Source organism: Lupinus angustifolius, chromosome LG02 (assembly GCF_001865875.1).
Source record: "Lupinus angustifolius cultivar Tanjil chromosome LG02, LupAngTanjil_v1.0, whole genome shotgun sequence".
NCBI lineage: Eukaryota > Viridiplantae > Streptophyta > Magnoliopsida > Fabales > Fabaceae > Lupinus > Lupinus angustifolius.
Window position 1 is genome coordinate 945027 of NC_032010.1, and position 26266 is coordinate 971292.

The 26266-nt window shown below is 30.8% G+C and overlaps 4 protein-coding genes across 8 annotated transcripts; 3 read left to right on the plus strand and 1 right to left on the minus strand.

The window, feature by feature from the left end:
• On the plus strand, positions 5077–7466 carry LOC109325632 (exocyst complex component EXO70B1-like). Its single transcript, XM_019558101.1, has 2 exons — positions 5077–5258; positions 5397–7466. The coding sequence occupies exon 2, from the start codon at positions 5508–5510 to the stop codon at positions 7464–7466; it is 1959 nt and encodes a 652-aa protein (XP_019413646.1). The 5' UTR covers positions 5077–5258; positions 5397–5507.
• LOC109330450 (glycine-rich RNA-binding protein 2, mitochondrial-like) lies at positions 8961–11661 on the plus strand. 5 transcript variants are annotated; one of them, XM_019564631.1, is made up of 7 exons: positions 8961–9044; positions 9110–9120; positions 9727–9872; positions 9949–10017; positions 10430–10536; positions 10909–11014; positions 11111–11661. In XM_019564631.1, the coding sequence occupies exons 3-7, from the start codon at positions 9737–9739 to the stop codon at positions 11404–11406; spliced, it is 714 nt and encodes a 237-aa protein (XP_019420176.1). In that variant the 5' UTR covers positions 8961–9044; positions 9110–9120; positions 9727–9736; the 3' UTR covers positions 11407–11661. The 5 variants fall into 5 exon arrangements, with proteins under 5 accessions (XP_019420176.1, XP_019420168.1, XP_019420194.1 ...); XM_019564623.1 differs by lacking the exon at positions 9110–9120 and having other exon boundaries at positions 8979–9073; positions 9728–9872; XM_019564649.1 differs by lacking the exon at positions 9110–9120 and having other exon boundaries at positions 8980–9073; positions 9728–9872; positions 10909–11017; positions 11153–11661.
• Positions 15549–18635, plus strand: LOC109330435 (UDP-glycosyltransferase 83A1-like). Its single transcript, XM_019564616.1, has 2 exons — positions 15549–16050; positions 17770–18635. Exons 1-2 carry the CDS (start codon positions 15582–15584, stop codon positions 18609–18611), a joined length of 1311 nt encoding a protein of 436 aa, XP_019420161.1. The 5' UTR covers positions 15549–15581; the 3' UTR covers positions 18612–18635.
• Positions 22013–22982, minus strand: LOC109330475 (expansin-A23-like). Its single transcript, XM_019564669.1, has 2 exons — positions 22827–22982; positions 22013–22726 (listed from the first exon to the last, which is right to left on the minus strand). Exons 1-2 carry the CDS (start codon positions 22963–22965, stop codon positions 22107–22109), a joined length of 759 nt encoding a protein of 252 aa, XP_019420214.1. The 5' UTR covers positions 22966–22982; the 3' UTR covers positions 22013–22106.

Sequence of the window (26266 nt, forward strand, 5' to 3'; positions counted from 1 at the left end):
ATATTTCTTTGGATGTGTTTATTATAATAGAGGTGATGGAAGCTTCATTGGGGTTTCCTTTCACAAGTGCATAATGGAAAGAACGTGAAAGACAAGCTATGATTCACAAGTACATGATGGCTTCTATTCCTATTCCCCCAGATCTCCTTATACGAAATGTTTCTTACTCTACTCGTATGTAAACTTATTTTCCCATTTCATAATTTTTTCATGTCTTTGTGGTTATTATAACTATTTTCACTAAGAAGAGATGATTCCCTTTATCATAATATTTATGGAAAATTTGATTTTTTTAAGTTTTGTTCTAAATTTTTAAACTAATTGAATTTTTTATATAGTTTTTCTCTATACTTAATATAACAAATAAGTTATTTGCATAGGAAATCATGAAGTAAGAACAAATATTCTTTAAAAAAGTATGCTCAACTTTGAGGCTCTTGAAGAAAGGGAACTTGATTGTCCTCACAGATTTAGATACACAGATCTTCACATAGCAACAAAGAGAGTGAGTTACTTGGAGTTGGAGGCTTTGGTGTTGTATGCAAAGGTGTGTTACCAACTACAGGAATTGAGGTTGTTGTTAAGAAGATTTTGAGAAGCCATGTTCTTGGTTTAAGAGAATTTGCAGCTGAAATTGAAAGTTTAAGAAGGTTGAGGCATAAAAATTAGGTGAATCTTCAAGGTTGGTGCAAGAAAAAGAATGAACTAATCTTAGTCTAGGATCTCATCCCAAAATGGAAGCCTTGATTCTATCCTATATGATCTTAACAATAATTTTGTTTTGGATTGGGACCAAAGATTTCAACATAATCAAAGGCATCACACAAGGACTATTATATCTACATGTAGAGTGGAACAAGTGGTTATCCGTAGAGATGTGAAAACTAGCAATTTTCTAATAGACCGCGATTTGAATGCTCATTTAGGCGATTTTGGATTGGTGCAGCTCTATAATCACTGTCAAGTATCACACACAACAAATGTGGTTGGCACTATTGGTTACATTGCACCAGAATTAAACATTGATGAACTTCTTATGTTCTCATCACAAAGCTGATTATAGACCAACTATGAAAGAAGTGATAAGGTACTTAAACATTGATGAACTTCTTACTAATATTGTTGATTGGACACATGATGTTTCTGAGAGTAGCAGATTGAGCTCAAGTTTCTTAAAATTCATGTCTACTAGTACTATTTCAGCATCAAATTAACACAAATATGCTATCTATGAATTTATTTGACTTTCTTTGTATTGAATATTTTCTCTTGACCACAGAGGCTTTGATAGGAATGGATTAAATGGGGGAATGCCTTCAAACTTCAACAATCTCGAAAAACTTAGTAAGTTGTAAGAAAACTAAAGATACATGCCTCTATTAAACTTTATAATAGTTTATCTATAAGACACATCTTAAGATTATATTGCTTGGAGTTGTTGGTGAATATGGAACTATATTGCTTGAATCTGGTAAGGTAATATATAATGTGTCTATTACATGTGCACTTTTCTATAATAAAAGTTATATTTGGCATGTACTCAACACCCATTGCTTATGCTGATAAAGATTATCACTTTACCAAAACCTAGCTTATTGCTTTTATTGAATTTCTTATATCGAACTGATGAAGCATCATTGATAATAAGTTGGCATCAAGCCTTTACTATAGATAAGTTATTTGTAATTGACTGATACAACAACACATTAAAAACTTAGAATAAAATAATTATGAAATAAGTAAAAACCTGGTAATGTAATTGAAATGATATGTTTATCTAACTTTTATCATCAGTTTAACATGATTAGAAGGATATAGTTTGTCAAAGCAAGAATATGTCCATTGAGAAAGATGAAACCTTTGCTTTTGTTGTTGATGGATGTTTCTTCTTGGAATTGATGTTTATCAGCTACCTTTTGCCTTATGTGCTTACTCATACTCAAATTCAAGGTTCCTATGTTATTATCTTGGAGTATACCTTGTTTGCTTCTTCGTGGCCCTCATTGGCGTAGGTATATCTTTTATTTATTTTACATTCTTAGCAACTTCATTATTGTATTGTTAATCTCATATATTTTACATTGGACCACAGATCTCAAAACTCCTTCAAGGTGATGCTGAAGTGATCAAGCGGGCAAGACAAGAAGTTCCATGTGATTATGCGTGAAATTTTTACTATAGAAATATTAATGCTCTTTTGAACCAAATTTGGAATGTTTCAACAATTGGTTTGAATGATACATATTATGTGAATTTATTAATGCTTATCTATTTGTGAATTATTTTAAGATGAAGGTGATGATAATTTGAGATATTGGGTCCAATTTGTTAGTATTAATGCTTATGGAATATAATGATTGTTAGAGAGGATTAGGAGAGGAATATTTGTAAAGTGTTGACTCGCAGAAACTACTTTAACACCTTTGATAGAAATCCTGTTTGTACAACTGTAGGATTGACTGTTTTGAAAGTGATAGAGAAAGAGAAACTTCAAGAAAACGCATTTGAAATGTTTTGATGTGGTAATAATAAACAAAATATGCTTGTTGTATAGATAGTTTGTGTGTGTGTGTGTTATCTGTTTGCTAAAAGGTTAACATGATTGATGTGGTAATAATAAACAAAACATGCTTGCTGTATAGATACTAGGTCATGAGAATTTCTTGGACTGGAAAAGTATGGAAGAATTCCCACAAACTCTGTTTGGAGAAGTGCAAGTTTTGGTGAAAAAACAGTCATAGCTAATATTGATACATGCATATATGGTTCTTGTATAATCTCAATCTAATGGTTTTCAATTACCAATTAACTATATAAATGATGCATCTGCTTACTAAATTTATAGTGCATACAATCTTTCATTTTAAAAATCACTCATTCATTATTATTGTATTGTTAATCTCATATTTTACATTGGACCACACATCTCAAAACTCATTCAAGATGATGCTGAAGTGATCAAGCGGGCAAGACTAAAAGTTCCATGTGATTATTCGTGAAATTTTTACTATAGAAATATTAATGCTCTTTTTAACCAAATTTAGAATGTTTCAACAATTGTTTTGAATGATACATATTATCTGAACTTATTAATGCTCATGTATTTGTGAATTATTTTAAGATGAAGGGGATGATAATTTGAGATATTGGGTTCAATTTGTTAGTATTAATGCTTATGGAATATAATGATTGTTAGAGAGGATTAGGAGAGGAATATTTGTGAAAATAACTGAATAAATAATTAGCCACGGTTAAATTGGAATTGTGGTTAAAATATAGGTATTAATTAGCCACGGGTATGATTCACATTAGCCACGGCTGGAACCGTGGTTAAAGAAATGTTACCACACTTCTTCCAGACGTAGCTATATCTTAAAATGACTGTGGCTAAATTTTTGCAACGCCAGTAATTGCTAGGATAGTGGAAACCGTGGCTAACAGGATATATTTTTTGTAGTGAGAGTATATTTTTTAGCAAACCTTGCATTACATTTGTATTAGAAAAATGTGTACAGAAAACAAAATCCAGCTATACTTTCCTTAATAGTTGCATGTTCTACTTAAGGGAGAAGAATGTAAAGATCGTGAATGGAAGAAATATTTACACTCTCATCATATTATCTATTATTTATATTTAATTATCATTAATTTTTAAATATAAATGATACAAATAAATTATGTATGATATATTAATTATATATAAATATTACGATCTTTAGCATATAGCCTTATACCTTAATAATATTAAAACTATGAATAATTGTAAAATAAGGAAAAGATTCTTAATTTCAAGGAATTGAGTGATAATAAAATTAAGAATTCAAGTCATGTTTCAAATATTAACATATTTATAAAAGGTTGTAAAATAAGTTGATGGAAATTTTTGTGATTAATATATGAAAATTCTCTATTTAGCATATAGATATATGCTAGTTATTGGTGCCTTGAATTAACCACTAACATGTAACATGTTATATGTCAAAATAGCATTCTTTTAAGTTTTAACATATAAGGTATATATTAAATTATTAATCCTGAGACGTTCTATAATCTATACACTTATTTAAGAAAACGATATATCTCAATATTGAGAAACTTCTCTAAAATTAGCCTCTCCTAAAGTGAAAAAGGTGATGATGTATGTATCTACCTTAAATTATGTTTAATAGCATGAGATATTTATTCACCAATGCAAATCAATAATAAATACATCATTCATTGTAGTGTGTAACTTTTTCCTCATTGAAGCAACAGGATCAAGATTAAGGTCCATCTCATTTCTCTCTTTTATCCGTTATGATTGGTTTTCTTCTGTCAAATAGATGGTTAATCATCGGATAAAATTGCTTCTGCCAAATGGTGGTTAAGCGTCAGTATTGCTTCACGTTCAGATTTCAAGACTGGGAGACGAAGATTCGCTCACCAGCAAGAGGAGGTATTATAGTATATCATCGTATTCAACACAATTATTTCAAGCTTGGAATGCTTATACATTCCAGCTTGCGGGGGCATGTTAAAATAGTTGAGCCTTTGTTAGTCGGTTAGTTAATTTGGTTAGGGTAGTTAGTGTTTTCTTCTTTATATAGATGATTCAAATGTAACTTTGGAATTTAAATTCAATTCAATAACATTTTCTCATTCTTTCTTGTTCATCAAGAATCTCTCTTATCCATGCTTACTACGATTTCAACAAATGCCAAATTTAAATATATATTTTAGCTTTATGTTTATCATAGACTACCTAACATAACTTTTTCTTATTGTTTAAGTTTGGTATGCATATCAATTATAGACATACGTTTATTGTTATTGTTGTACATTGTTTTTTAGTGATGGGATTGCTCAGTCTTACTTACATTTTTGACTTATATTAAATGCTCCAAAAAGTTGGAGCACATCTTCTCCGAAAAAATGTGTCACTCTATGTATCATTTTCACTGATTGGTCAAACAAATATTTTATCATTAAATTTTAAACTTAAATATATATCTTCTAAATAATCAGAACAAGTGTTACATGAAATGACACATTCTTTTCTTTTAATATAGGCCTCAAAAGGCTGATATTTTTTCCTCACACTTTCTTCTTTAATTTTCCTTACTAGACAAGTCAAATTCACAGTACAGTGCTTTTTGTTTCTTCACTTTGCAGATCTTGTTCAAAGTTATCTCATAGTTTCCTAAGATTTTGTTTAAATAACCTCAGATCCTTACATACCCACGTGGTAAATTATGATTTCATGTGCTTCATTTTCCAAGGTATGCTACATGTGCATTATTAATATTATCATTTTTATACACTACTATATGTGTATTTTGGTCATTGTTATAATTCCTTTTTCTTCAACTTTGATAACCATTTTGTTTATTTCCTCTAAGTATTGTTTTTTTATGCAGACATAAGAAGGAAGTGATAAGTGTTATCTGGGTTCAGTTCAATCTTGGTTTTGGTCTTTGGAGTTGAAAAGGTTAAGGTTTGAGTTTGTTTGTTTTTGTTTATTGTTCTATATGGCTGTTGAGGAGATTGAGACTATGATTCCTGAGCTAGAAAGAGAAGAGAAATTAATCTCTGCAGCAAAGCATCTTGTGAATGCATTAGGTTCAAATAATAACCTAACTAGTGATGCCAAGAAAATTCTTGCAGATCTTGGTTCCCAGTTATCCTCAATGTGCATGCCCAGTGAGAAGGAGGGGGAGGAGGAGGAGGATGCTAGTTCGGTCGAAGATCGGTTCGATTTCATTCAAGAGAAAATAATGAGATGGGAGGAATATCAGTCTATGATCTGGGATTTGGGGCCTGAAGAAGTATCTGAGTATATGAATGCAGCTAATGATACCCTTCAATTGATTGAGAAGTTGGAGGGTTTGCAATTGAGTAAAGAGGACAAGGAGTATAAGATTTTGTTAAGGGCTTATAATGTTCTTCAAACAGCTATGGCAAGGCTTGAAGAAGAGTTTAAGAATTTGCTTATCCAGAATAGGCAACCTTTTGAGCCTGAATATGTGTCTTTCCGATCTAGCGAAGAAGATGCTATCGATGAGAACTCGGTCGTTTCTTTAGGTGATGAGTCAATTGAGGAATTACTTCATAGAGACAGTGTTAGCAGAGCATCAGAGGAGGTTATCATTGATTTAGTGCATCCAGATGTGATGCCAGATCTCAGGTGTATCGCGAACTTATTGATTGCTTCAAGTTATGTCCTGGAATGTTCGCATGCTTATACTATTGTCCGAAGGGATGCTTTAGATGAGTGCCTATTCATTCTTGAAATGGAAAGGTTGAGTATTGAGGATGTCTTGAAAATGGAGTGGGGTACTTTGAATTCCAAAGTCAAAAGATGGGTTTGGGCTGTGAAAATCTTTGTTAGGGTGTATCTTTCGAGCGAGAAATGGCTTAGTGACCAGATATTTGGGGCGGGTGAACCTGTTAGCATAGCTTGTTTTGTTGATGCATCGAAGGCTTCAATGTTGCAGCTTCTGAATTTCGGTGTAGCTATGTCTATTGGCCCTCACAAACCTGAGAAACTGTTTTGTATTCTTGACATGTATGAGGTTCTAGCAGATCTTATGCCAGACATTGATGCATTGTATTCAGATGAGGTTGGTTCTTATGTTAAAATTGAATTTCATGAGGTTCTTCAGAGATTAGGCAATTGTGTGAGGGCGACATTTCTTGAATTCGGAAACGCAATTGCATCAAATGCATCATCGACCGCTTTTGTTGGCGGCGGGATACACCCTTTGACTAGATATGTTATGAATTATCTTAGGACTCTCACTGACTACACCGAAACACTTAATCTGCTTCTGAAGGATCAAGAGGAAGAGGATGCGATTTCGCTATCGCCTGACACGAGCCCGCGTACAGAAGAGGATAGCAGAAGCCAGGGATCTCCAGGGCGAGTTTCCTCTATGGCGCTTCATTTCAGATCCGTTGCCTCAATCTTGGAATCAAACCTTGAGGACAAATCCATGTTATACAAAGAGGCTTCATTGCAGCACTTATTCTTGATGAATAACCTACATTATATGGCTGAAAAAATAAAAGGGTCCGAACTTAGGCGCATATATGGAGATGAATGGATTCGAAAGCGCAACTCGAAGTTTCAGCAGCATGCAATGAAATATGAAAGAGCTAGTTGGAGTTCCATTCTCAACTTGCTTAAGGATGAGGGAATTCATGTTCCAGGTACAAATTCTATCTCAAAGGGTCTTATTAAGGAGAGGCTAACAAGCTTCTACCTTGCCTTTGAGGATGCTTATAGGATCCAAACAGCTTGGTTTATACCAGATGTTCGGCTTCGCGAAGACTTAAGGATTTCGACATCACTCAGAGTAATCCAAGCTTATAGGACATTTGTTGGTAGGCATAGTAGTCATATAAGGGACAAATACATTAAATACACTGCTGATGATTTAGAAAATTACCTCTTGGATTTCTTTGAAGGATTTCAAAAATGGTTGTAAAATCGATATAGAAGTTGATACAAGTTAGGAAAGAAATAACCCTGTTTTGTAAACAGGTTAGGGTCCATGCCAAAACCTTGTTGTTCTATTTAGTGTGCATTATATGTATTCATATTTAATGATTGAAACAGTTTCAGATTTTCACTGCTTTTTTATTAATATCTTTTCATTACTTTAAGTTTAGGGACATTTGGAAAAGATTATAAGTAGCTTAATTACAGATTTTAATGAAAATGCAGGGTTCTATATTCAAAGTACTTCTTCACACCTTAGCATGGTTTAATTTTCTACACTTAGTCAAATAAGTGAAATCCTTTGACTACAATAAATGGTACTCAGAAAAATGTACATAAGTCAAGATCTACATAGTTTTTAAAATGGCCTTTGATAAGGCAACAAGATATTTTAAAGGGACACTTCCTTCAGCAAATGGAAATCTTTTCAAGGTCCTTAGATCATTTTACTTGCTTATTTGTCAACACTTAATGTTCAATAATTTTAGAGTTTAATATCTATATACTGATAATATAAAAATTGTTTTATAATGTAAGTACATGTATTAACTTTTTATAGAATCTTTAATATTATGTAATTTACATGAATAATGAATGATTTAGTATAGTGTAAAGTGCATTAAAATTAAACTATTTTTTAATGGTATATTGAATTTGGATAAACTCTATTTGTCATGCCATGTGATATTTGCAGAGAAGATGATTCCATGTCCTACGGCTACCCTCCAAAATGAGAAAATTAATAGGGTGGTAACCGGAAAGGTAAGCAAACATCATAATTTTCTGTTACTCGAGAGAAGTGCTATTTTTATACTTAGTTTTAAAAATAAAATTATCATTGTATTGATAAATAGAATAATATAATTGTTGTTTTATTTTACTTTTTGCATTATTTTGTGTAACATTTTTCACTACTGGAGAAAAATCTACTTAGTTCTTTCATTTTTCCTTTGTAAATATTTAAGGTGAACCTCTGTACTAACAACAACTCCCATGGCTCTATTCATCATTCTTAGCACACAATCAACACTATCATGACCATTATGACTACTATCACCTTGAAGTTTTGTGAATGTGATTTCAGACAAATCTTGTCAAGAGGTTGTCATTCAAATATTGTACATGTAATACTCCATGCATTTTATTTTTGGCATTAATGTACAATTTTAATTCTTACAAAAGAATGCGTCTAGAAAATCATGACAATGCAACATAATTCATCAACATGTATTCTGCAACTTATTTTTCATTTTCTTTCAAACTTTTTCTTCGTAATAATTCTTTATTTATTCAATATAACAAATTCAACCCTATCTAACTCATCAACAACTCTGCACCGACAATCAAATACATAAATAACATCTTTTATGAAGTAACCTTAATTTTTTAAATAAATTTATGCAAAAAAAAGTTCCAACCTTCATCCAATTAAAACTTATAATTATTTACAAGCCCAATTAGCGATTATAGTCAAAATTCCCAAAGCCCAAACCCTATTTTAGGTTAGCTGTTAAAGGGTTTTAGCTTCTTCACACCGTCACAGGTCGCAAAATCGAGCTTCATCAGAAAAAACAGAAACCCTTTAGCGCTTTGGTAAGATCTCAACAATTAAACTTTTTCTCCACCCATTTTTCATGTTTCCATTACGATTTCATTTTTGATCTCTTAATTGTTTGTGTTGCTGTTTAAGTTTTTTTTTTGCATTTTCTCGTTAATTGCGTTTCCTGCGGTTGATTATTTTGACCTTATTGATGGTTAATACTCTGAAAAATCTGATTTTTACGGTGATTTTCAAGTGGGTATTCGAGAAATAGAAATTTCAAAATGAAAGAAATAAGATATGAATAAAAATTCCTTATTCTTATTTATGACTTCTTGCTTTCATGTACTTTTTTTCATTTCAAGTTTCTGAGCCATCCAAGTTTTCTGCTTAGTGACCCTAAGTCACTTTTTTCTATATTTCTTTTAATAATTTCTGTTAATTTTGGGAGATAGCGGAGTATAGTTATTTACTTTTGCATACACAACTTTGTTTGACTAATTAAGAGTACATAGTTTACATATAATTGTCTATTTTTGTGATTAATATGAAATTAGATTGCAAAATCATTGACTTATATTGCCATTGCATGAGTAATTCTTTTATATATGTAAAGGGTTACCATGCTGTGGATTTTTTATGCATTTTATAGCATGAATTGCCATGAACAATGATTAGAGACTATAACAGTGTTACACTATTTTTAGGTTTGAGCAATGGCGTTCTTCAATAAGATTGGGAACCTACTGAAGCATTCTGCTGCCAAGCACATCAATCAAGATTTGTCTGCATCTACTCCTTCAATTTTCCAGGCAATTAGATCCATGTCATCTGCAAAGGTTTTTGTTGGAGGTACAATTGTTTATCTTGCTGAATATTTTTCGCTGATGGAGTATAGCAATTAATTTTCAAATTTGAATTGTTGTAGGTATTTCATATAGCACAGATGATACGAGTCTGAGGGAATCATTTGCTCGCTATGGAGAAGTGCTTGATGGTATTGCTTTTTTTTCTTATTCAGTCTACTAGTTTTTTATTATTTCAGGTAGTAGTAACATCAAACAAGAAATAAGTATCCACCTGTAATTTTATGTTATGAATTTCGGCGAACCTAATTAGACCAATATAATGCTCATTGATACGGTGATTTTTCTTTTGATAAATGAGAATATTTTGTTATATTAGATGCTAATTTGTTATACTTGTGTACTTATGCCATTGTTTCATGTGCCAATGTACTATATTGTGTTATTTTTTTGTTTTCTGCGATGTGTGACAATCTGGCATTTGACAATCTAATATTTATACAAACAATAAAAATGGTGGCTTTGTGTCTAGCAGACATTTCGTTTCGTGTTATGAAGCTTATGATTTCACCAGTGAACTGTTTACTCTTAATATTCTTCCAGCAAAGGTTATCATAGATCGTGAGACAGGCAGGTCCAGAGGTTTTGGCTTCATAACGTATGCAACAAGTGAGGATGCATCTTCTGCCATTCAGGGCATGGATGGTCAGGTGAGTTTTTGTGTTGATTTATCTTGCCGAACTTTTTAAAAACTATCACTTCAGATGCATTCACTTCGTAAACATAAAGTCTTGTTTAAAAAACTTCATCATGCTGTCTTCATTCCATATTGTATGTGAAATAGTGAAAGGCCTTATGTACTTACTGGACTAAGCAATTTCTATCATTTGGTTGATGTAAGGAGAGGCTCACAAAAAAGTATGTCTTCTATAATGTTTAAAGTTTGTTGAAGTAGAGCATAAACAACTTGTACTTAACATTTTAAAATTCTACTATTATTCCCAAGAAACTAAGCTTGCTAGTATTCACAAATTATTAAAGGTTTGCCATGTCTTGTAGCAACTCAAGTTATAGTTTTACAGGATCTTCATGGTCGGAGGGTTAGGGTGAATTATGCTACAGAAAGAGAACGTCCAGGGTTTGGTGGTGGTGGCGGCGGCTATGGTGGTGGCGGCGGTGGCTATGGTGGTGGAGGCGGCAGCTACGGTGGTGGAGGCTATGGTGGAGGAGGTGGCAGCTACGGTGGTGGTGGCTATGGTGGAGGAGGTGGCGGCTATGGTGGAGGAGGTGGCAGCTATGGTGGTGGTGGCTATGGTGGTGGCGGATATGGAGGTGATGGTGGTAGAAGTGTGGACTCTGGTGCTAGCAATTACCAGTTCAATGAAAACTCTGGTGCGGACCTCGGCTCTGCTAGCGGTGAACCCAGCAGCAATGCCAGCTTCGGGTATGATGGTCAATTTGGTAGCAACCAAAATGACAGTACAGTCACAAACAATGGTGAATCTACTGAGCCATTGGAAGAAAATCATCCAAGAGAAAACAATGATGAAGCTAATGACTATGCCCAGAATCGAGGATGAGTATTTTACCCAATGAAAATAATCCTGGCAAAAGGTAAGCTTGAAAGACTGAAGATGATAATTGAATGTGTTTCAAACATACCCTCTGCCTCAAACTTTCAGTACTTAATTGTTTGGCTTGAATTTGGTAATTTGTCAGCAGTGACTGATGCAAAATAAGATTTTTCCTAGGAATGTATTGTGACTATGTTTTGAATTTCATTTTTGGATGGTTTAACAGTTATTTATGATATACAACACTTACCAATTTAGTTTAGTGTCTGGCATGGTGAAAATGGAATCAGGAGTTTGGAACTCAGAATTGGTGCAACAATTTATTATAATAGTTGTTACCTAATTATTCATTCAATATATATCTGGAACCAGTTATGGAAAACTAATAATGTGTTGGTTGATCTATGTTGTGGTGACATTAAGATTTGGTTATTGTTATGATAAAATTAGTAGTTGTGGGATGTCCAAGAGTATAAACTATTAAGCTTTTGATTGTGTCATGCTCTCATTTTCTCTTATCATCGGAAAGAGAAAGAACATTTCACCATCTTCCTTATTATTTGGAGTAACGGTTGGATTGGATTTGGTAAGATTAAGATTTGTCCCTTACTCGATTCTAGATGTTGGTTGGGTTACTTTTGTAAACCCGAACATAAACCTAGACATGAAGGCTAACTTAACCCCAATTGTTTATCGGGCTAACTTTAGAACTTGAACTCGACCTTAACTCCGATTAAATATAATGCATAATAAATTATACTCAATATTACTTACTATATATACATATAGGGAGCTACTCAAGTGAGAACAATGCGTTATTGTAAGAAATGAGAATACTTAATATATTCCATTGGATTTTGATTGAACAGTTAAAATTGAAAGATACACGTACATGACTATCATGTGACCAATAACTAACTTTTAATCCTAACTATTCATGATTGGTGATAAGACCTAAATTTATTATCCTCACAATTTTTATATGAAAATTGTTCTCACTAGCTCCCTATAAATATAAATATAAGTGATTAACAAAATATCTACATATGTGAGTGGTTCAAGTGAGAACAATTCTCATGTAAAAATGATGAGAACAATAAATCTGGACCAAACAGCCAATCATGAATGATTATGATTAAAAGTTAGTTATTAGTCGCATGATTACTATGTGCACGTATATTTTAATTTTGACCGTTCAAATAAGATTAATAATCCTTATAATTATGCTCATTTCTCATAATAGTGCATTGTTTTCACGTGAGTCACTCATATATATATATATATGATGTGAAAATTCGAAAATAAATGGTATTTTAGGTCAAAGATATGTCATTACTTTGTAAACAACTGAATATGTACATATAAACTTGGAGAATGCGTAACCATCAGACGAATTCAGACTGAATCATTTGTCCGACCCTACATATTAACCAATTTTAATTTTTAAACTTAAATTCAACTTTAGATTTTGATGAAAACCAAACCCGACTATAGTTTCATTCAGACTCAAACCTGGCCCTAAACTGGACCTAGAGGTTGGGCTTGGTACATTGATACCCATGATGGTGAGCTTGTGACGCTTGGCACAGAAGACATACGTGCAAGAATATATATATATATATATATATATATAAAAAGAATAAAAATATAATTTAATTATTATATAGATAAATCTATCTAAAAGTAGAATAGCTAGGAATGTTTAAAAGCATATCTACTAGCTATTTAAAAATATTATAACATAATAGGCTTCTAAATTTATTAACACTAGCGTTTCAACAGACACTTTGTGTCTGCCGACCCGCATTTTTATTTTATGATATTAATTAATAATTTTTTATTTTTTATTTTAGAGAATTAAAATGTTTTTTATTAGATGTACTTCATATTATAATTTTGTATTTATTATTATATCTAACTTAAAGTGGGATATATTAATTATAATTATCTAGGATTATATGGTTTTACTTTAGAAATAAAAAATATTAAGGGCAAAATAGGAAAATAGAATCATGATGGTAGTTATTTCAAGTTTTGACTTTATATACTCGTGTGTCGACATGTACAAATTCTTATTTCCTAGTATTAAATATTTAAGAGAATCGTATTACATTTTTTATGATAAAAGAAATATGAAAATGAATTGTAATTCTTTTAAAAAACTACTTGATAATATGATAATTTTAGGTATGTATCTTTCTCTAACTCCTATTAATATTTTTTATTATGTATAAAAACATTTTAATAATAGTTATTTAGAATGTAAAATAGGCAATAAGAAATTACACCATATTAAGTAGTTATACGATGTTTTGGCTTTATATATACTAGCGTGTCAATAGACACGTCATGTCTGCCGACTCACATTCTTATTTCCTAGTATTAAATATTTAAGAGAATCATATTATATTTTTTGTGATAAAAGAAATATGAAGATGAATTATAATTATTTTAAAAAACTACATTGATAATATAATATTTTTAGGTATGTAACTTTCTCTAACTCCTATTAATATTTTCTATGATGTATAAAAATATTGTAATAATAGTTAATTAGAAGGGTAACATAGGCAATAAGAAATTACACCATATTAGGTAGTTAAACGATGTTTTGACTTTATATATAGTATAGATGTCACATCATACTTTTGTAAAGGAAATACCTAAACTTTAATTTTTTAATAGGTAAATGGACCAAGGTTGTAGTCTAACTTGTCTATATGTTGTATAAGACAAAGTCTAATTTGTTTTTGGTTGAAGAAAAAATGGTGACTGAAAAATGACAGGTTCAATAAACTTCAACCAAAATATAGGCACCAAACATTTACTACCATACAATATATGAATTATTGTCCTTTTTGTATAATTTATTGTTATCAAGTTATGGAGTTTTCTTAGTGATTTCAGTATCAGGACAAATATGTTGCTATCTTTTATCTTGTGATTTCTATTCAAATAATGCATTTCAACATTTTAAGCTATATAATTTTGTTTATTGCATAGTGGAAGATACTTTTCAACTTTTTTTTAACGGATGGAAGTGAAAATACTAAATATCTTATTTTGAAAATAATGCATACATAATAGTGTGGTTAACAATTAATGTTAAATGACAGAAGGATGTATTTCATCAAAATAAAGGAGATTTCATGTGTAGTCAAATCATCTTATTGAAGAAGCAAAAAACTAAACTTCAAATATATTTACGATATACATTCCAAAATAAATAATATTAATATAGATTTTGTTAAATGTTAGTGATTTACTTTTAGTAAATATTATTACTCATACCTAATTAAAAGAAATATATATTTTAACAGAATATGAGACTTTAGGATGAATTTGAATGTCATGAAGCATAATTTGGACCGGTCTGAAAAGCTCACTAGATATAATTTGATAGGATTAGAGGGAAGAGACTGAATAAATATTTGAGGTAAAAACAGAAAAATAATATCTATTTAATTTTTTTAATTAATATAACATGTTTTTATTAATACAGATAAGATTTAGAATAAAAATAATTGTTAGAGAATGTTCTTACTAACTCATATACCAAGATTGGATTTATTGTCTATCATGATTGCTTACTTTATTGACTTTCCATAATCATAAATACAATTTACCAATCATGAAATAAATTGATTGAATGGTAATTATTGTATACAATTTCTTTTATAATTGGTGAATTGATTATAAGATTGATGATGGACAATTGAATCCAAAATTGATCAATTATGTTTCAAAATGATAGAAATTCACCAATACTCCATTAATCCAATTCTGATGCATCTTCTCCCAGTAGTCAAACTTATTCCTCATGTTCTTGGACACGTGAATTAATATGGAAAAGGTTATGATTGACTTCTAAGCGGAAACACTATGAGACTACGTCTTTTGTCCTGTAATTTGTGTCACATGTGTCATAAGGTATGATTATTCAGAAAAATATTTAATAATTAAATTTTAACTTAAATATATTTTTTCAACCGATCACAAACTCATAGAATATGAAGTGATATTACAGCTGAGCTGATGTGCACCCTAAACAATGCCCTTGTTCACACAACCCTAAGTTTATAATATTGATATACTTTGTGTGAATATGATACTTATTTAAGTTTCATTATATACAGTTCTACTTCCATATTTTTTCATTTGCTCCTATTCCTAAAAAAGACATGAGCACCCCACATTTTCTTGCAATAGCTTACCCAATTCTAGGACATTTAACTCCCCTTCTTCAGTTCTCTAAGCTTTTAGCCAAACATGGCTGCAAAATCACTTTCTTGACCTCAGATGAAAACTACAATAGATTGAAAAACAATATAGATTCAATGATAAAGTTGGTGTCACTCTCTGATGGTGTAGGTCCAGAAGATGATAGGAATGACCAAGCCAAAGTTATTCTGTCCACAAAAACAAGCATGAGTGTTAAACTTCCCAAGCTCATTGAAGATCTAAATGCTATGGATAGTTGCAACAAGATTAGTTGTATAATTGTTACTAAAAATATGGGATGGGCATTGGAATTAGGACACAAGTTGGGAATTAAAGGAGCTCTATTCTGGCCTGCCTCAGCAACTTCCTTGACCTCCTTTGACTCCATACAAAGGCTTATTCATGAAGGAATTATAGATTCTGAAAATGGTAGGAAATATTTACTCAACTATGTTTTCTATTTTTTTTCATTCTTTACTATATAGTGACAACTACATACCTAAAAGATATTATTTATTTATCTATATGGTGAGATGATACCTTTAATTATACCAATTTGTTTTTAGCAATGATAAGCAATAAATCATTATAATTTAGAAGCAATTATGACCATGGTTTATCTAATGGAGATAGATGGAATAATTTAGGCTTAAGTATATTTTTAATATTTTTAAAATTGATGTATTTTAATTTTAGTTCATGTAAACTATTTTATAGTTACTTATAAACTTGTTAGTTTTTTACCATGACTAATATATTAATATATATAAAAAGTAGTTATCTCTATTGTAATTAGGGATAGTAATATGTATCTGGATTCACAGACACTCGCTAGTAATACCCACAATAGGTTGGGATTGAGTCTATGTTTTTGGGTCAACGAGCAGTTGAGACTAAAGATTTTGAACCTTGCTGTTAAACGGGTCATAGTCTGTATAATGAGGTATCCAGACTCGCAAATATCTAGACCCATAATTCATAGATATATAGTAATATAAATAACATAATTAAACATATTTTTTTCTCCTAATTGTGTGATGTTATGTTTATTTATTTATAATTGTGATGTAATATTATGTTGATAGAGATCTCTCACATATTTGGTTTACTTTATTATCTTATTTTAAATTATGTTTAGTAAAAAAAAACTTATATTTAAGTGACCATTTAAAGTTGTGTACTTATATTTTTATTATGTTTTGTAATTGTCTTCTTCTTTTGATTGTCTATAATAACACACATAATTTTATGAAACACGTGTACAAATATATAACTATATAACTGTTTACAATATTTTAAATATTTTCTGAATTTCTGAATACTCCTAATTTTGCTGGATACCCAAAAGGACAAACATGTAGTAGACCCAGACACCCAGTGAATACCAATGTGAGTCTGGATTCTAAAATTATAGAACATCATATATCCAAGTATTGTACTGAACCCATCTAGATTCATTGACATCCTAATTGTAATGTGTGAAGTTTTTGGCCATGTGGATTCTATGTTTGACATTTAGTTCCACTAATAATATGTGTTAATACTCTTAATTATTTCCAATACACAAATGGTGTATTCAACGTTTTCTGTTTCTTATCTTAAGGAGGTTTATTAGTCTTTTTATTCTCTGAAGTTTTTCATCCAAGCTTATGTGAGAAGCTTCAAAGCTTCCTTCTTACCTCAAGTTTACTCTCTTATACCTTTTATATACAATTATATCACATTTGTAGAAGTTCACCATGAGTGTGTATACTTTTTTTTTATACTCTCTCAAATATCAAGCTTCATGTATTTCTATCTGTTCATAAATATTTATCACATAGAAAATTCAGTATATATAATGGATTACAATTTTTATAAACTAAGTCAGCTTAGGTAATATACTTAGTTTAAGACAAAAAAAACTTTTAAACCAAGAAGAAAAAACAACATATTTATATTTTTACAATTTATAATTATAACTTAAAAATATAATTTATACCAAAACTTGGGAGGGAATTCACTTACTCCCAGAATAACCATTAGATTTTCATGGAATGAATAATTAAGATGTGGAGTACGCTTTTTTTTTTTAATTTATTCACTCATCTAACTTATAATAGGGCAAATCAACATAGGTACTTCTTAAGTTACTTGTTGGCATTTCAGGACTAACAATCACTAGTAAAGAAGAAATTCAGCTTGCCCCAAATTTGCCTATCATGGACATAGCTGCAATGCCATGGTATTGCTTGGATAACAACTTCTTCTTCCAACATATGATGCAAGAGATTAAAACTTTGAATCTAGGAGAATGGTGGCTTTGTAACACTACTTTTGATCTTGAAGCTGGAGCATTTTCAACATCACCAAAGATTCTACCAATTGGCCCATTGATTGATCAAAACACAACTTCATTCATGCAAGAAGACCTAACTTGCTTAGATTGGTTAGATCTGCAGCCACCTGAATCTGTTATATATGTTTCATTTGGTAGTATGGTATCAACAAAACCTAACCAATTCAAAGAATTAGCTCTTGGACTTGAACTCCTTAACAAGCCTTTTCTTTGGGTTGTGCGTTCTGGTAATGGTAACAATGTAAACAATATATACCCAGATGAATTCACAGGAAGACAAGGTAAGATTGTTGGTTGGGCACCACAGAAGAAGATTTTGAGTCACCCTTCAATAGCTTGTTTCATAAGCCATTGTGGATGGAATTCTACTATAGAAGGTGTATATGGTGGTGTACCTTTTTTGTGTTGGCCATTCTGCAGTGATCAACTTATGAACAAGACATATATTTGTGATGTTTGGAAGGTTGGGCTTGGATTTAACAAGGATGAAAATGGATTAATATCAAGGGGAGAGATAGAGAAGAAAGTGGAGCAAGTTCTTGGAGATAGAGAAATGAAAGAAAGATCTTCCAAACTAATGAAAATACTCATCAAGAACAAATCAGAAGGTGATAAGAACCTCAACAAATTTATCTCTTGGGCAAAGGAATAAGAATGCAATTGGAGATATGCTTCAAGACAAGTTGTGTAGCATATATCTAAGTTAGTATATATATATCCTTTTAGTTTTATATATATTCACATTCACAATTTATTTATATTATTTTTATTTAAGAGTCAACAATAACTATAGCTGCTATATAAATATTACTAGTGGAGTAATAATTATTGTCAAGCCTCTTGTTTTTGTTTTTCAAAGTATAAGTCAAAAGACTAAACCCGAATAAGAGAGACCTCTTATTCGGGTTCCTACCCTTCTTCAGCAGTGGCTTCAGGAGGTCTTCAAGAGCTTCAAACTCTAAAATTCTTCAACATTACTCTCAAACTTAGTAAAGCTCCTAATTACATTGAAGTTCTATGGAAGTCTCCTCAATGGAATTGGACAAAAGCTAACACTGATGGTGCTGCTCACAGGAATCCTGGTCCAGCAGGTGGGGGAGGCATTTTTCGTGATCATAAAGCTGACTTCATCTATGCTTTTGCCAATTTTCTAAACGTGCAGAATGCCATCTATGCTGAACTTCATTCAGCAATGCAGGCAGTGGACATAGCCTTTACAAAGGGTTGGCTAAACCTTTGCCTTGAGAGTGACTCTATGTTGGTTCTGGATATTTTCAGTGGTAATTCTAATGCTCCTTGGAAGCTATCCAATGATTGGCAAATTTGTAAATCTAAGATTTCTCAAATGAATTTCAAAATTTCCCACATATATAGAGAAGGCAATGCTTGTGCCGACAAACTTGCTTCTTACGGCATCTCTTCTCACACTAACTCCATTTGGTACTCTACTCCTCCTTTCATAATTGAGGATTTTGCTAGGAATAGGCATGATCTCCCAAACTATAGATTCCGGAACTTGTAACATGCTTATTGCCTTTGCTTGTAACTTCGTTCATCTATATATTTCAGTGCTATTGCACCTTGCTTAAAAAAAAAGAGACTAAACCCAGGATTTGATAGTTTCCATAAAGGGATTCGTCCCATTAAATTTTGGACTTAGGATTAAATTAAAGAGTAGTTACCTATTTCTTTCCCTCATGTTTTTTGATATTATTAACATAGTTCTTACTAATTTTAAATTACTAATTTAGTCCCAAACAATTTCAACGTAGAATCACGTTAGTCCTTTCATTCATATCCGTTAGTTATCTAACACATTTTTTGTTTCTACGTCACTGACAATGTGTTAGACTTGGTTCATGTTTCAAGTGCATTGGAAGTTGGAGGAAACCGTGTTCTTTGCCCAGTGCTTGTTTTAGCTTGATAATTTCTATTGGCAGTGAATTAAAGAGAAAAAAGTTAAGAGTGAAAAAACTTGTTCCATTTCTATTTAATAAACTTATATCAATGTCAAATTCTCCCTTATTCAAAGAGGGAAAATATATACTGATAGTGTATTCACTATATCATTTATCATTCATATTTAACTATTATTAACTTTTTAAACAAGTAATCCAAATGAATATGGGTGATACAATGACTATATATTAATTTTAATAAACTTATATCAAAGTGAAATTCTCTTATTAGAAGAGGAAAATGTATATACTAAAAGTGTATTGAATTTAATATGTATACACTGGCAGTGCAAGTGTTTTTTATACTGTCAACAAATCTTCACCATTCATACGTCAACTAGTATTAACTTTCAAACAAAAGTATTACAAATCAATGATGAATAATGTACTGACAATGGAAAAAACTTTACCATGTCAACACATAGATTTTAAACACTAATAATGTATTTATTATATCATTTCACTATTCAAATTTAACATCATTGACTTTCTATTGCAAAAAATATATGGGTGATGCAATAAATGTATATTAATCTTAAAATCGCCAGAGAACCTAGATATTACACTTTTCAACCAAAACTTTGAAAGTCATAGTTATGATACGACTTGTGTCAAATCTTTCTTTTTCTTCGAGCCAAGAAGTAGGTGCAATCATTATTATTGTCTCTATTATTTATCGAAGCGGAGAGAATGTAAGTGACCAATATTGACTATTTGTCTATTAGTTCTTTCTTTTAAAAATTGTCTAATTTAATAAATAACATGTTTTAATGGGGATTCAATAGCGAGGTTATGGCTCGTGTCACGCCTTTCTTTCCTTTGAAGCCGAGAAGCAGTTGCGGTCAGTATTGTCTCTGTTATTTATCGAAGTAGGAAGAGGTAAGTGACAAATGTCGACTTTTCGTCTATTAATTACCCTTCAATCAATTTAATTTCTAAATTTTAATTAAATCAAACCAATCAATTAATCTTTATTTAATCATTGAATTGTGTAGTTTTGACTTCCTTATTGCACATAGAAATACGTATGAGCAAGATAAATTCTTGTAAGACACAAAATAAGAAACATAATATTTTGTTTTAATGAATTATTAAGGATATAAAACTATATACAGTTAGTGAGGGTATCTTTTTATTACAGGCGGACATGGTGTTAATACATTCCCAGATCCATAATCAACTCACGAGCCCAAAATCTTTATTTAAAGACCATTTTATCTATTTGGACATAAAAGAGAGTTTTTTATGTTTTAACTCTAAAAAACATAGTGAAAACTCCAAATCAGTTAGGAGATGTCGAACTGAGTTCACTTCTTCCTAAATTACAGAGTTGGTCTTCCAATAAAAAATTAGTCACTAACACAACTCTGACTCGTCTTATATCTAGTGTTCACCCAAAAATTGAGACATTAATTATTAACTTTTATTTTTATTTTTTTAATCAGCAATAACAATTTATAACCAAAATAAGAGTATTAGAAGAATAAGTGGTACTCATATCCATTAATAGAAAGAGAACAAGAAAAATAGTTCAATGGGTTAAAAACCCAAACCGAGAAAGGTAAAGAAAAAGAAGGGAATCTAGCCGATATCAAGGTCCATGACTATTATTTATTTATTATTATTGAATTATTTAACTTTTATTATTGAGTTAGTTCATTATTTATCTATTATTATTGAATTATTTAACTATTTTTATTGAGTTCCTTAATTGTTTATCTATTATTATTGAATTATTTAACTATTATTATTGAGTTCCTTAATTGTTTAACTATTATTATTGAGTTAATTAATTATTTAACTACTATTATTGAGTTAGTTAATTATTCAATTATTATTATTGATAAATTATTTAACTAATATTATTAAATTATTATTTTCAGAAGTTATTAAATAATTAAAATGGATGAAACAAAAAAAGTGAAATTATACCTCCTTCAGCACTGAAAGAGAGGAGGCTTATGGTAAAATCATTATTTGACTTGTGGATTACGGGACATAGATCAACATTTGGTCTAGCATAATTTATAATTATCCCTGGCTTTTAAATAGAATCAATATACTTAAATAATAGACTATATTCACATCGTGTATAAATGTTCAAACTAACAATGCAATTATTATTATATATATATATATACCAATAGATACATGAAGTTTCAAATACATTGATAAATTATACATCATGTCTAAAAATTTTGTTTACTCTGATATGTCCCTCCAAATTTCCAATTTGCAGGAACAACATTATCAAACTGTAACATTTTTCCATCACTAGTAGTCACTTGAAATGACAATGTTTGTCCTACTAAATTTTGACCTGTATTCCAATGTTGTCCCCAGTTATGTGTCATAGGAAACCAGCCACTTTTAGACCCTTTGATACTCACACTTTTGATATCACCTGCATTGGCCACATTATACACCAATACTAGTAACCAATAAGGGTTCCCTGTGAGCTCAAATTTAACACCATCTTTTTTGATGCATGGAACGCGACGATAATTTACTGAAACTATTCCTGCTCTGTACAAAGCAATAGTGGTAAACATTTTCATTGATAGATCAAAGTGCTTTTGTGGAGGGTTGCACCAACCACCATCGACATAATTTGGAGGACAAAAGTTTGTTGCAGTGACTTTGATGGAACGTGCATTCTTTACGCAAAATTCCCATCCAGGTTCATTGATACACTTGATTTCATAACAGGAACCACATGCAAGTCCTTCGTTGAATAGAGCAGTGCTTAGTGCTGTGGTTTCAAGACCATACCCTTGTTTGAAGAGATTACCATAGCCACAAGCACCTTCTGAATATATAGGGAAAATAGATTCAAAACAGTAATTGAAATTCATGTGATAGAAAAAAAATATGATTGATATATTAAGAAATAATTGTTAGAAACTTACGCATGGTTTCACCACCATTCATGTCTCCATAGAATGTTGCAGTAGCATTATACCAATGTTGGTCAATGCGACCTGATATGGATGGAACCAAAAGAGCCATGTAGAAAGCCATAGGAATAAAAGAGTACAACATAGCCATGACTAAGGTTAAGAATAGAGAAATTAAAAGATGAGATTCTAGGTCAATCTTGTTGGTATTTATAGGTGAGAGAGTCATGCTAGCTCTCACCAATGGATTCCAATCAGAAAATCTTATTTGATTAAAAATAAAAATTATAATAATAAAAATTAATACATGTACACTATTTTATGAAATTTTATTGGCTTGGTATATGGGGAATGATTTTCTTGGGACGGAGGATCCTTGCCCCTTCGTAACATGGTTGTTTGAGTTTGATCATGAACCTGGATTATCTGTCCCCAAAACTTTTTGTCCCCATGTCCCAAGCTAATCATATTCTATCAAATGAATGAGGATCAGCTGTCCTCGTTCATGTCTCTATTCACCTCCCTATCCAATCAGAAAATGATACTTAAAGTTATAAAAACAAAAACTATTATTTACTATAATTTTATTGGCTAGGACAGGGAGACACTATCATTTTGGGATAGAGGATCTCTATTCCTATCAAATAGCATAAAAATGTTACTTTATATTTATTTTTTAATTTTTCTTTTCAAATACATGACAACTTTTCATTAGACTGAAACAAAATAGGACACAAAATGTGGGATAGTCGATCCCCATTCTTTGATCATACCTCTAGAGGGAAAAGGCAAACGTATACTCATAATCTATTGCATGCATTATTAGCAGCCAATGGAAATATTCCTTAAATTTTATAAGTATTTAATTTTTTAATTTATGTAATTAGGTGAATATGGTAACACCAAAGGATTACGGCAAATGTTTTTTCTTTATAGGTGAGAGAGTGATTCTAGCTACGTAACTTGGCTGTTTCAACTTACCTCTAAAGGGAAAAGGCAACGGTATATCTATAATCGATTGCATTATTGGTAGTCAATGGGAATCTTCCTTTAAATGTATTTTCTTTAATTTTTCAATATATTGTAATCTTGTGAATATGGTAACGCTAAAGGGCTAAGTCAATTTTCTTCTTCTTTATTACAAACGTTTACATTAAAGTTAGACAATTTGTAGAAGAGAAAGATGAAAATAAATAAGAATAATTTTTTTGGGACTTTATTACATTTATGGAAAGTAAAATTTTACAAGTTTAATGTACAAAATGAAAATAAAATGAATACTATCATCAATATAATGTGGAAGTGTACCGGATATTCATAAGGAATATGATGAAAAAACTCGCATGTCTGTGTCCTATAAATCCATGTCTTGGGTGGAACCTCCATTTGTTCTTTGGTCTTCAATCCTATATCCGAGATGACAATGACTCTGTATGATCGTCTCGGTAATGCATTACTCAGATCCTTCCTGTTGCTTAAATTATGGATTAAGACTTGCTTCAGACCCATGTTGGTATTCGCTAGGTCTGTTTCCAATAGGTCATTGAGAACCAGCGAATCTGCAGGTACCCACAAAATTCAAAAAACATTAAAAATAATTGCGATTAATTTATGTAAATGTATATTTGTTTCCTACAATATTATATGTTATTTAGTTAATCAACAAGAGAAAAATTATAAAACATAATTGAAAGTTTTAAAATGATTATTTCAACATTATGATATAAATGTGATTTAGTAAAAATTGTTCAATCAACATAATATTATATTACACATATCAATTAACAACATAATATCACATCACTACTTAACAATATAACATTATTGTTTAATAACATAACAATCACATTTATGAATTAACAAAATAACATTATTGTTTAACAATAAACATATATATAGGAAGGAATAGCGAATTCAGGTACTCGTGGGTTTGGGAACCTCATTGTCTGAACTAAATTCATTCAACAACGAGTCATAAAATCTCAAATCTCAAATACTCATGTATATAAAAATATGGACCCAGATCCGACCCGACCCTTTGTGGGTATTTTTTTATGATTACTCATGGGTCTGGTACCCATTGTCATCCTTATGCACAAATGGTCTTAATAGCTTAAATTAAAGTCTATCTTTTTTAATGATGAAAAGCTAGAATAGAAAATTGATTGTATATGACATGGAGATCATAATAAATGAATACATACCATTTGGTGAAGACTACATACATAACATTTTGTGAAGAATAGTGACATGCATATCCTTTTATCAAGAGTAGAAGTTTTATTATTTCTATTTTGGTCCATAAAAAATTAGAAATAAGATTTTGGTATATACTCATTAGAAAACCATATCAAATGAAAGGTCCTTAATTAAGTCTATTTAGACTTATCTAACACTAATAATTAAATTAGATTTTTTATATACTTTTCATATTGAAATTTTGTATGTAATACTTTTTTATATTAAATTATTGTAATGTAAATATTAATAGGCCTTTTAGATGTGTAAAAACCTCTCATGTTTAGTTAAATAAATATTTTTTAAAAGCATTAGTCTATCATGTCTATGAAAAAATCCTATCACCTATTTCCAACATTAAGTTCAATACCTTAAACCTTAAAAGATCACTTTAACAAGGGCTAACTCTAAAAGATATAAGTAATGAAACACCAATTTTCTCAAAATTAAGACTTTATACATTTTTTATCTCAGCTTGTTTACATGTTTTCTCCTAACTCGGGTTGAGTAATAGCTACGATCATTAATATTACTTATGCAGTTTCCCGAGATCGAGTACATTCAGGACTAATGTTAACACTTTTATGCTAACCCATTTTACACATTTAAACTATTTTAATTTTCTGCATTTTACAAGGTTTATAAAGTATTTTTGTCCATCCAATGGAATTTAGGTTTTTTCTCATAACATGGATATCTTATAATTTTATATTTAAGTGGCATTTTCGTGAAAGAATAAAAGTATTTTAATTATTTTCAATTAAATGGACATTTCATAAAAGGCTTGGTGCAATTTTTGTGTTTCCTATACTTTTATTTGGACAATTTTATTCATGATAAAAACCCTAGACTCAGATTGTGACAAAAGATAATCATTTCATGCATCAAAATATGTGCCTCATCTCAATTTCTATCACTCTATTCCTGCATTCTTCTTGGATCCTACACACCAGCCACAAGACAAGATGTCGAATGTTGTCCAATTATATACATGCATATATTTATTTAGAAGTGACTCAAATGTGAGAAAAATGAAGAATTAATATCAACTATTTGATTTTAGTTATAGTTATAGTGAAATTATATAAATTATCATTTTTTATATATACATAAACCTCTAGTAATTTATGAATATATATATATATATTAAAGTAAATTATATATATATATATATATATATATATTATCAATAAAAAAAATCCTTCTTTCTAATG

Excerpts from the sequence above, each read along its gene's own strand:
- LOC109330475 (XM_019564669.1), bottom strand. The coding sequence starts at position 22,965 with ATGGCTATGTTGTACTCTTTTATTCCTATGGCTTTCTACATGGCTCTT. Across the intron at positions 22,727-22,826 it reads GAATGGTGGTGAAACCATGC|AAGGTGCTTGTGGCTATGGT; the intron begins GTAAGTTTCTAA and ends CTATATATTCAG.
- LOC109325632 (XM_019558101.1), top strand. The coding sequence starts at position 5,508 with ATGGCTGTTGAGGAGATTGAGACTATGATTCCTGAGCTAGAAAGAGAA.
- LOC109330435 (XM_019564616.1), top strand. The coding sequence starts at position 15,582 with ATGAGCACCCCACATTTTCTTGCAATAGCTTACCCAATTCTAGGACAT. Across the intron at positions 16,051-17,769 it reads AATTATAGATTCTGAAAATG|GACTAACAATCACTAGTAAA; the intron begins GTAGGAAATATT and ends TTGGCATTTCAG.
- LOC109330450 (XM_019564631.1), top strand. The coding sequence starts at position 9,737 with ATGGCGTTCTTCAATAAGATTGGGAACCTACTGAAGCATTCTGCTGCC. Across the intron at positions 9,873-9,948 it reads TGCAAAGGTTTTTGTTGGAG|GTATTTCATATAGCACAGAT; the intron begins GTACAATTGTTT and ends GAATTGTTGTAG. Across the intron at positions 10,018-10,429 it reads CTATGGAGAAGTGCTTGATG|CAAAGGTTATCATAGATCGT; the intron begins GTATTGCTTTTT and ends ATATTCTTCCAG.